Raw genomic sequence first — 11,032 nt, forward strand, 5'->3', positions numbered from 1 at the left:
GCCCAATGGTCTGACCCAATATGAGTCAGTTTCCTATATTCTTAATCTACCGCCCATTCTCAACAACTTTCCCATAGGCATTGGGCTGCAGTCACAGTCTTGCTCACAGTCACAGCCCTCAAATCCATAGCATACACAACAGGATATACATCAGAGACAAACAGAAACACAGCACCAGATTTTGCAGCAGAATCCAGAGGCAAATCCTGTCCCCATATTCACTTTGACAACACATAAGAAAAGCCAGTTAGATCAGGCCAGTGGCCCATCTTGTCTTGCATCCTGTTCTCACAGGAGCCAACCAGATGGGCCAGTGGGAAGCCAGCAAAGATCTGAGCACAAGAGCAACTCTCCCCTCCTGGAGTTTCCAGCAACTGGGATTCAGAGGTATTGCTCCCTCTGGCCATAGAGGCTATACCCTAAACCCCCATGAATTTGTCTAATCCTTTGTTGAAGTCATCCAAGTTGATGGTCATCACTTTCTCCTGTGACAGTGAGTTCCACAGTTTAACTCTGTGCTGTGTGAAGAAGTCCTTTCTTTTATCTGTCCCACATTCAGTTTCATTGGATGTCCATGAAGTCTAGTGCCATGCATCATTTTAGAATAATTTATCATGTCACCTCTGACTCATCTTTCCCCCCCCCCAACTATAAAGTCCCAAATGCTGCAAGCTTTCTTCATAGGGGAGTCATTTTGATTGCTTATCTCTGAACCTTTTCCAGCTCTACAATATCCTTTTTGAGATGAAGTGACAAGAAACTATACACAGTATTTCAAATGCAGTTGCACCATAGATTTGTGTAACAGCATGATGATATTGGCAGTTTTATTTCCAATTTCTTTCCTAGTGATTCCTTGCATGGAATTTGCCTTTCTCACAGCTGCTGCATACAAGGTTGACATCTTCGTCGAACTATCCACAAAGGTCTTGTTACTGGCCAGTCACCACCAGTTCAGACCCCATGAGCATGAAATTAAGAGTTTTTTTGCCCCAGCATGCATCACTTTACACTTGTTAATATTGGATTGCCTTTGCCATTTTACCACTCACTAAGTTTGGAGAGGTCCTTTTGGAGCTCTTCACAATCTCTTTTTGTATTATTAGATTCTGATCTATGAGCAGGGCATTTTTTGTGCTTACCCCAATAAAGACAGCACTTTGCTCATGCTCAGAGGCATCCTTTACCAATGGGGGGGAAGGAATCTAAATTGGAGAAATAGGGTTTTAATTGATCAGTCACTAGATGGCTCTTCTGTTACTCAGAGCAGACCCACTGAAATCAGTGGGTCTTAAGTGATGATTGATTCAGTGGGACTACTCTGAATGTGACTGAGGTTGGAGATGATCCTTGGAGTTTTTAAATCATTAGTTTGTGATCAGATGGAGGCCTTCCAGTCTTCAGGCCAAATGTGGCCCTTCAGAATACTTTCTGGCCCCCAGGGCTCTCCCCAGGATACACCCCTTGCTGGCCTTGCTCCACACGCTCCTCAGGTGTTTTTGCCTGGCTGCAATGTGTCCATGAACTGTGTGATGCCTCTTGCTTTCCTGGACTGGAGAGACAGCAGAGTGCGTAAACTTTTGACTTTTGCACAGCTGGAGTGGAGGCTCCTGTGCAAAGAAAAGAGCCACATCTGCTGCTCCACCCATCCTTGCATCTGGCTGTATCTAATTTTTGCCCCTGCCTCTGCCCACTGCTGGCATGCAGCCCCTGAGATGTTGCCTTTGTGGGAGGGTGGTCCTCAGACTGAACAATCTTCCCCGGTTCAGTAACTGTACCCATGAAGGGTGGCCTATAATAAATACCGTATTTTTCACTCCCTAAGACGCACTTTTTTCCTCCTAAAAAGTAAGGGGAAATGTCTGTGCGTCTTATGGAGTGAATGTGTGGCCAATCGCTGGCTCCCTTTCTGGCCCCGCCCCCTTGCCCAGGCCTCCATTGTTGAATGCTCTGCAGATGGAGGCTGTTTGTTTTCCCAGTGACATATGACTGGCTGATTAGATTATCTGTCCTTTCCTAAAGAAGCTGCAGAACTGCGAGTTGAACCCCATAAAAACAGGATTTTTTTCCCTTTGCAAAGTAAGCTCAACAACTTTGAGCTGATCCTCAAAAAAGGGGCTTTTCCCCTTTGCAAAAGAAGCTGCACAACTGTGAGCTGATCCCCCCCCCAAAAAATGGGGCTTTCCCCCTTTCCTCCTCTAAAAACTAGGTGCGTCTTATGTAGTGAAAAATACGGTATTTTTAACCATAAACAAACAAACACAAAAATGAATCACTGCTGGGGTGTACCCACAACTGTGAGGCTTGAAGAGGTTCTGATGATGCACCCTACTCTGTGGCCATTGGCTGAGGACTGACTGTGATGTCACAAAGGCACATGTCTGCTGAGTGGATATAAAGGTGGACCTTTTTCCTCTTCTTCAGCAGAACACAGCGGGCAGCAGTTGTGATATTCAGCACTGCCCAGTCTTCTTCCACTTGGAGGAGACAAAATTGGCAGGTGAGTGGAGGATGCTATGAAGGATGCTGCAGGAGGCTATGGAACGATAACAAAGCAAGTTTACTTCCTAAGAGGGATTGGCTGATATCCATGATCTGAAGTGTGTGGTGATGGACCTAGTGGAAGTTGGCAGATGTTTGGTGGGTGGAAGCCAGTGGGGTTCTCATTTGGAATCAAGGCTGAATGGAGAGTGAAAGATGAGCAAATGGCGTTCTTCGTGGATGTCGGCTGGCCGTGTGTTTGTGAATGGGAGGTTTTGAATGTGGTTGAGGCACATGGTGTGTAAAAGAGTGTAAATGGGATGTGTGAAAGGTGACTGGTGGATATTCATGAATAGAAGGAGCTTTTGGCAGTGGGCAGGCTGAAGTTAGAGATTAAGTTTTCAGGCTGAAGCCAGTGGAGGTGCCTGGATGATGCTGTCAGATGGTAGCCATTCCCCACCACCATCTGTTTCTCCTGCCCCAGGGATGTCTGATGCTGGTGAGTTTTTCCCAAGACTGTGCATGAAAACATGGAAGAAGGCCATGGGCTGGCTGAAGCCAACAAGGCTTTCTCAAGACATTCCCGTCCCTTTAGAAAGCATGCCAACTTATAGTTCCAAATAAGTGTTTTTCAAAATACATTCAAGTGTAATGTCTATTCTGTCTGAGTTATATGATGTACCCCTCCCTGGTGTTAGCATACACAAAAGGAATATTTTTTAATAAGTGAGTTGCTGGAGAGGTGCCCCCACAATGTCAGGCCTGGGGAGGGTGAACTGTTGCCGTTAGCTACAGACGGTCTGTGACATCACAAAAGGACATGACATCATTCCATGTCCTAAGAGCATCTTCAGCTGGGATCATATATTTGTTCATCTTCCAACATGTTATATGCCATTATCTGCCACCAATGTCCTTCTGGCTTCTACGTAGGACAAACAGTCTCCATGTGGAAGAATTAACAGGCACAAATCTGACATTAGAAAGGGCAACTTTCAAAAGCTAGTGAGGGAACGTCTCCATCTCCCATGATACTCCACGGCTGATCTAAAAGCTGTATCTCCCAAGACACTCAGCTGCATTGATCTAAAAGATTTTCTGACAAAGGAATTTCAAAGGGAGACTGCAGTGTGAAATTTCAGAATTACAGCTCATCGGGACTTTTTAGTCTACACCTTGGGGAGGAACAAAGAGAATGCTTCTCTTTCCCACTAACACATCTTGCCCCAGCGATGCTGTTGTGCTGTCACCCAAAAATGCTGCCATGAGATGTCTCTGCCCCTCATTCTGCATACATTTAAGATCCAATTGAATTGTCACCATCTGTATTTTTTCATTTACAGTGGTACCTCGGGTTACATACGCTTCAGGTTACATATGCTTCAGGTTACAGACTGCGCTAACCCAGAAATAGTACCTCGGGTTAAGAACTTTGCTTCAGGATGAGAACAGAAATCATGCTCTGGCAGCGCTGCGGCAGCTGGAGGCCCCATTAGCTAAAGTGGTGCTTCAGGTTACGAACAGTTTCAGGTTAAGAATGGACCTCTGGAACGAATTAAGTACTTAACCTGAGGTACCACAGTATTTGAAATATAAACAGCTAAGCATTACAAAACACCATAGTGATGGACAGCAGCAATTAAAACACAACAAATAGCAATTCTCCAAAGAGGAATAAGATTTCTTTGCCATCCATTTCCTGCTGACCCTGCTAGAGTGTAAGACTCTGGGGAACCAGGGTTCAAATTCCCACTCAACCAGGAAGCTCACTGGCTCATCTTAGGCCACAGTCACTATATCTCTGCCTAACCTACCTCACATTTGGAACACAAATGCAGCAAATAAACTAAAAAGATCTCCACATACATACTTTATACCATTTCACTTTTGAAAGAAAGAACATAAGCAGAGCCTAATATATGAATCTATGTAAACATTGTTTGGTTGGAGAGCAGCACCACAAAATTCAGAAAAATGTGAAAATTCAGAAAAGTGCCAAATGTTGACAGATAGCTGTTTTTCGGATCTCATATTGTTTCAGAATGCGCAGATCTCATGTGCCTTTAAATGAGAACTGAGCAAGACTTCTCCCCTACCTGTACTCGCTAGATCAGTGGTTTCCCAAAAATTAAAAAATAAAAATTGAGACCACTACCTCCTTGGTTCCATAAATTCACCCCCAGTACCCCCTACCCCACCCTATAAAAAACAATATTCAAAATAGCAGTTTGTACAACCCTCTAAAGAATATAATAACAGGGAACGTCTCCATCTCCCATGATACTCCACGGCTGATCTAAAAGCTGTATCTCCCAAGACACTCAGCTGCATTGATCTAAAAGATTTTCTGACAAAGGAATTTCAAAGGGAGACTGCAGTGAATTAAGTACTTAACCCGAGGTACCACTGTATAGCCATTTAGTTTAATTAATTCAGCAAAATGGATAAACTTGATCCAGTGATCCCAGCTTTTCAAAGCCTGATAGTCCTTTGCACCTCCAACACCCCCTTGCCGCCTGCTTGCCTCTTAGCAACCGAATAGGCAATCCCACTGCCCCCCAGGAGGGTGGTACTTTGGGAACCACTGCTCTAGATGATCTGGACCACAATTCCTTTCATTCCTGTGCTGGCTGGGGCTGATGGAACTTGTAGTCCAAATTCTGCCGAAGGCTCCTGTTTCAAAGACAGCCTTACCTTCTTGCTGAACTCATGCGCCTTCTGCCTCCGCTCTTGATGGATGGCATCAGCGCTTTGGACAAACTCCCGCACGCTGCTGCTGGCCCACTTCTGCTGCCGCCCAAGGCGCAGGAGCCCCAACCTGAGGCCCTTTCCCTGGCACGACTGGATCATGACAGCCGCCTCTTCATAGAGCTTAACTGGGGTCCCGTTGATCTCCAGGATGTAGTCTCCAGCTTTGACCCCACATTCGGAGGCTGGCGAGGCAGGATCCACGCTCCCCACTTGCAAGGGGCATCCTCCCTCGCACGCCAGAGTGAAGCCAAAGCGCCCCTCTTGGCCCGGCTTGAGTTCCACCTGCTGGATGCGCGAGACCACCCCAATGCTGGGGGGCACGTTCTCGCACTGCTTCGCCAGGGCAACCAGCGCCTCAGCGTTCATGGAGGAGACGTGCTGGCCTTCAATCTCCAGGATCTGGTCTCCCAGCTGGAGGCCGGCCAGCTGGGCGCTGCTACCTTCTTCCACGGCCAGGATGTAGCAAGGGCCATTCCCACTGATCTTGAACCCAAATTCCTCAGGCCACCCATCGTTGGTAGTTGGCATGGCGGTGACTGGGGAAAAGGAGAGCGTGGAAAGGTCAGCCGCTGAATCTGTTTCCCTCATGGAAAGAACAGTTCCTTGATTCAGGCCATGTTCCCACCAGACATCTAAAGCACTAGGACAGCACTTAAAACAGTCATGGTTTCCCCTAAAAAAAAAATAATAAACCTGGCAGGGGAGAGTTATTAGAAGACCCATTTTCCCCTCACAGAGTTCCCTGTGAAGAAGGGTTAACCGATAAACCCGTCTGGGAACTTCAGCTCCATGAGTGGAGTAAGAGCCTCCTAATTATTAGCAAATGACAGCTCCCAGGTTGCTAATCTGTTAAGGGTGCTATTAGGAGTGTTAGGAGACCCCTTGACCTCCACCCCCACCGCCACCCAGTTTCCACTCCCAGAGTGGTTTAACAGTCAATCCCTCTTCCTAGGAAACTCTGGTAATGGTGGCCCTGTGAAGGGAATAGGGGCCTCCTAACAACTCTCAGCCGAGACGCAAGTGGCGCTGTGGGTTAAACCACAGACCCTAGGGTTTGTCGATCAGAAGGTTGGCGGTTTGAATCCCCGCAACGGGGTGAGCTCCCGTTGCTCAGTCCCAGCTCCTGCCAACCTAGCAGTTTGAAAGCATGCCAATGCAAGTAGATAAATAGGTACCGCTACGGCGGGAAGGTAAACGGTGTTTCCATACACTGCTCTGGTTCGCCAGAAGTGGCTTAGTCATGCTGGCCACATGACCCGGAAGCTGTACGCCGGCTCCCTTGGCCAATAAAGCGAGGTGAGTGCCGCAACCCCAGAGTCGGTCACGACTGGACCTAATGGTCAGGGGTCCCCTTTACCTTTAACAACTCTCAGCACCCTTGACAAGCTACAGCTCCCAGAATTCTTTGGGTGGGGAGCCATGACTGTTTAAAGAGGCATTATCTCAGATGTAAGGTGTGAATGTGGTCTTAATCAGGTTCTTTCCAACCATATGCACAATTTCCAACACAAATATCAAGATTTGTGTGCTCAACCACTCCTTTGAAAACTTTCCCGAGAGGACAACATGATAGTCTCTTCCAACAGCATTAAAAAAAAAAGTTCTATGGCTTCTGAAAGACTAGCGATTTAATTTATTTTGGCCTAAGCTTTTGTGGCCTCGAGCCTACTTTGTCAGAGATATGAAGTAAGTTTGCCATTGGACCTCATTGCCATTCAACTCCCAACTTACAATTAGATGTTCAGTTGCTTGGCTGTCTGTTCCTTATTTATCCTAAATGGGATCAGACCTCAGTTGAGACAACCTCTGGCACCTATGGGAGGGACTGTAGCTCTTTGACAGAGCATCTGCTTTGGAGGCCAAAGGTCCCAGGTCCAATCCCTGGTGGCAGCTCCAGGTAGGGCATATCCTCCAACATTTATCTGATGGAAATAAGGATGTCCCATTCCATAATTTTACTATTTATGCTCCACACATTTTACTTGGTTGCCCCAGCCACTCTGGGCAGCTTCCAACATATATAAAAACATAATAAAACATTAAACATTTTTTTTAAAAATCCCTGTACAGAATTGCCTTCAGATGACTCAGGGGTCAGATAACGCCATACCCTCCAACATTTCTCCAGTGAAAACAGAGACATCCTAAGGAAAAGTGGGACATTCTGGGATAAAATCAGAAACCAGGCTTCTCTAAATCAGGGAGGTCCCTGGAAAATAGGCACACTTGGAGGATCTGGCAGGGCTGGGAGAGACCCCTGCCTGAAACCCTGGAGAGCCACTGCCAGTCAGTGTAGGCAGTACTGAGCTAGATGGACCAGGGATCTTATTATTATTATTATTTTAAGAAGAGCTGTGACTCAGGAGTAGAACACCTGCTTTGCATGCAGAAGGTCCCAGGCTCAATCCTCAATGGCATCTCCAGGTACGGCTGGGAGAGAAACCCCTACCTCAAACCCTGGCAAGCTACTGCCAGTCAGTGCAGTCAATACTAAACTAGATGGATTACTGGTCTCAGAGTAAGGCAGCTTCCTATGTACATCCCATTCTGGACAACAATATTCCCTTTCATTCATATATATATATATATATATATATATATATATATATATATCCCACCTTTCCTCTCCAAGGGAGGCCAACACACAACGGATTAAACAAAATGTCTAAAAACAATTCCAGAACAGGTGCAGTCTGGGTGGGCCTGATCTTGCTGACAGACACAGCCCCCTCAACTAAAGCGGCTACTCACAGACGATGGAAATGCACAACAGAGACACAGACACAGGGTCCAGGTTCTGCAGGAGGGATCAGACTCAAACACTGTCCCTGGATATCCTTTCTGTATATACCTCCTGTACACTCACCTGACTGGCCCTTACTTTGGCCCTGACAATGGGGCAGCATCCTCCAGCAGGGCAGTTGTGTCAGGGGGTGTGAAGCTCAGGACAGGCCATACACAGAAGAAAATGGCGGAGGAGCTCAGTGAGGTTGCCCCCCACCCCAGTGACAGCTGCCTGAAGAAGCCACCTCGTTCCTCCACTCCCAGGTCTTAAGTAAAGACTTACAGAAATTGCAGGCCATTAGGATCTGGCTGAGGTCTTGCAAAGAAGGCCGCCGTCATTTCTCCGCGGGGTCTGGAGTTTTGTGGTTCTCTTCAGCTTGGGAAGCTGCTTCCCCTACCCCAAAGCTTCACTTGCCACGGAAAATGGAGGACTTGGGTACAAGAGTCTCCCAAGCCCACAGTGCTGACCAGGCCACGTTCTTGAGAATGTGGAAGGCCAAGTCACCTGAGAAGTTCACCCAACCTGGGTTGGAGCTTTTACCTTCCCATCCCCTCAAGCTAGGAAGATGTGACTGAGCTCCAGCACAGCTGAGCCCTACTCCTTCTCTCCATTGTCTCCCTACTTGCCTGCTTTTGGGGGGAGGGAGAATATTACGACCAAGTGGGTAGATGGATCGACTAAGTCAAACCCAGACAATGACCACGTCTTCTTGTCTCTGAGGCCTCTGAGGGGAATTAGAACTGGTCGAGAGCTAAACTGGATTAGAGGCCCAGTCTGGGTGTTGTGTGAGCAAATTGAAGTCGACGCTAATGCAACAGCAGACAAGGCTCACGTGGGTTGAGACAGGAGGACAGCGACAGTTTGCTTCGGAAGAAGGTGGGGAGATGCCATCACAAAGATGAACACTGGAAGCTGCCTTAAACTGTGCCACAGCATCAGCCCATCTAGCTAAGGCTACCAGACCTTTATTCAAAACCATGAGGCCCTGTGGAACACCCTCCCACCAGATGTCAAAGAGAAGAACAACTACCTGATTTTTAGAAGACATCTCAAGGCAGCCCTCTTTAGGGAAGCTTTTAATGTTTAACAGACTACTGTATTTTAATACTTTGTTGGAAGCTGCCCAGAGTGGCTGGGGAAACCCAGCCAGATGGGCGGGGTATAAAGAATAAATTATGATGATGATGATGATGATGATGATGATGATGATGATGACTGAAACCACAGCACCTGCTTTACATGTAGAAGCTCTTGGGTTGAGAGAGAGGACTTGGAACGTCCCTTGCCTGAAACCCTGGAGAGCAGTTGCCAGTCATTGTGTAGGCCATGGGTAGGCAAAGTAAGGCCCAGGGGCCAGATCAGGCCCAATCGCCTTCTAAATCTGGCCCACGGATGGTCTGGGAATCAGCATGTTTTTACATGAGTAGAATGTGTCCTTTTATTTAAAATGCATCTCTGGGTTATTTGTGGAGCCTGCCTGGTGTTTTTACATGAGCAGAATGTGTGCTTTTATTTACAATGCATCTCTGGGTTATTTGTGGGGCATAGGAATTCGTTCATTTTTTTTTTCTCAAAATATAGTCCGGCCCCCAACAAGGCCTGAGGGACAGTGGACTGGCCCCCTGCTGCAGATGTTTGCTGACCCCTGGTGTAGGCAATATTGAGTCTGATGGACTTGGAATAAGAGGACATGAATCTTTTTCTAAGTGCTCTACATGCTTCTAAGTGGGTGATGCATTTGTGGGGAACTGAATTGGGTGGGAAGGGGGCAATGATCTGGGTTACTGGGTTGAATATTAATTTGAAGTAAGATATTCATGTAACTGAACTTTATCTAGAGAAAAATTGGAGGGCAATGAAAGTGGGTAAATGGAGGGAAAATGAAGTGATTTGGGGCAGGCTCTGTTGGAGAATTAATATGTGAGTAAATTGAAGAGGAACTGATTTGGGGTGCAAGTTAACTGAGAGAGAGAGTTGGAGGGGGCACTAATTGACTTGCCTTCTGTGGCACTGAAATTCTAAAATTTGCATCTACACCTATTAATTAGCATATGTAAATTTTGTTTCTAGGCCCCAGATTTTTAAAGCACCTAACAATGCCACACCACAAGGATTCCATTTTAGCTGCACTGTTGCACATATCAGTCAGAGCTACATGCACCCATAAAGCATGTTTATTTATTTCATAAAGTTTATATACCACTAGATTGTAAAAGGCAAAAAAAATCTCAACATGGTTTACAAAAAAGATGAAACATTATCAATAAGAAGTTAAAATAACAATAAACTGAAAACAGATGAAAACTTGCATCAACTTTCTAAACATCTGGGTAGGCTTGTCTAAACAAAAATATTTTTTAGCAAGGGTACAGTGAAGGCACCTGCCTGATATCAATTGGCAAGGAGTTCCAAATTGTAGGTGCTGCCACACTAAAAGGGGAAGTTCTCACAAATAAGGAATGGGTATGTGGTGGCACCTGTGGACAGTGCCAGTTCTGCACTGCTGTGTGTGAGAGAGGGGGAGGGGAGGGAGGGAGAGAAGGTAGGGCCTGCCTGCTCCACTTCTCCCTGGGTGTCAAAGCCACTAATTGCTGCATCCTGCTAATGCCTCAAAAATGTGTTGTGCTAATTTTCAGGGCTCTTCTAATAGCACTCCCCCCATCCTCCACCTTGACACAACTGAAAAGATGCAGCTTGCAGACTGTGATGGGTTTGTTATTTTTAAAAAGCTGTCGTTAGTCAAAAACATTTGCTGCCTTTTGCAATAGCTCCTTTGACAATAATTTAAGAAGTCTTCTGTGTTGATTCCCCCTGACCCCCTTTCCCTTCCTCCACATGAATGCATGTCAAGCAAAGCTTACCTCTCTTGCGCAGGGCCTAGCCTGCACCAGTAGCACAGAATGAGGACCTGTTACCCAGCTAAACCATCCCGGCAGTTTCAGCACTTCTGGATCAATTTCAGACCTGTAGGGCAAGCGCCTGAGTTTCTATGGCAAACTCTATCCAGGCACGGTA

General features: G+C 46.5%; 1 protein-coding gene across 5 annotated transcripts in view; it reads right to left on the reverse strand.

The window, feature by feature from the left end:
- Window positions 1-10,951, reverse strand: part of GRID2IP (Grid2 interacting protein) — a 64,826-nt gene extending 53,875 nt beyond the window's left edge. For 2 of the 5 annotated variants that reach the window (XM_053365238.1, XM_053365237.1), the window contains exon 1: window positions 5,176-5,907. In XM_053365238.1, the coding sequence (XP_053221213.1) occupies window positions 5,176-5,820 (645 nt within the window). In that variant the 5' untranslated portion in view covers window positions 5,821-5,907. Of the gene's footprint in view, window positions 1-5,175; window positions 5,909-8,299; window positions 8,839-10,878 lie in introns of those variants that run through there. The other 3 variants (XM_053365241.1, XM_053365240.1, XM_053365239.1) reach the window with 3 other exon arrangements.
- Between the last annotated feature and the right edge of the window lie 81 nt (window positions 10,952-11,032).

The sequence above is a fragment of the Podarcis raffonei genome, chromosome 14, assembly GCF_027172205.1.
Source record: "Podarcis raffonei isolate rPodRaf1 chromosome 14, rPodRaf1.pri, whole genome shotgun sequence".
Taxonomy (NCBI): Eukaryota; Metazoa; Chordata; class Lepidosauria; order Squamata; family Lacertidae; genus Podarcis; species Podarcis raffonei.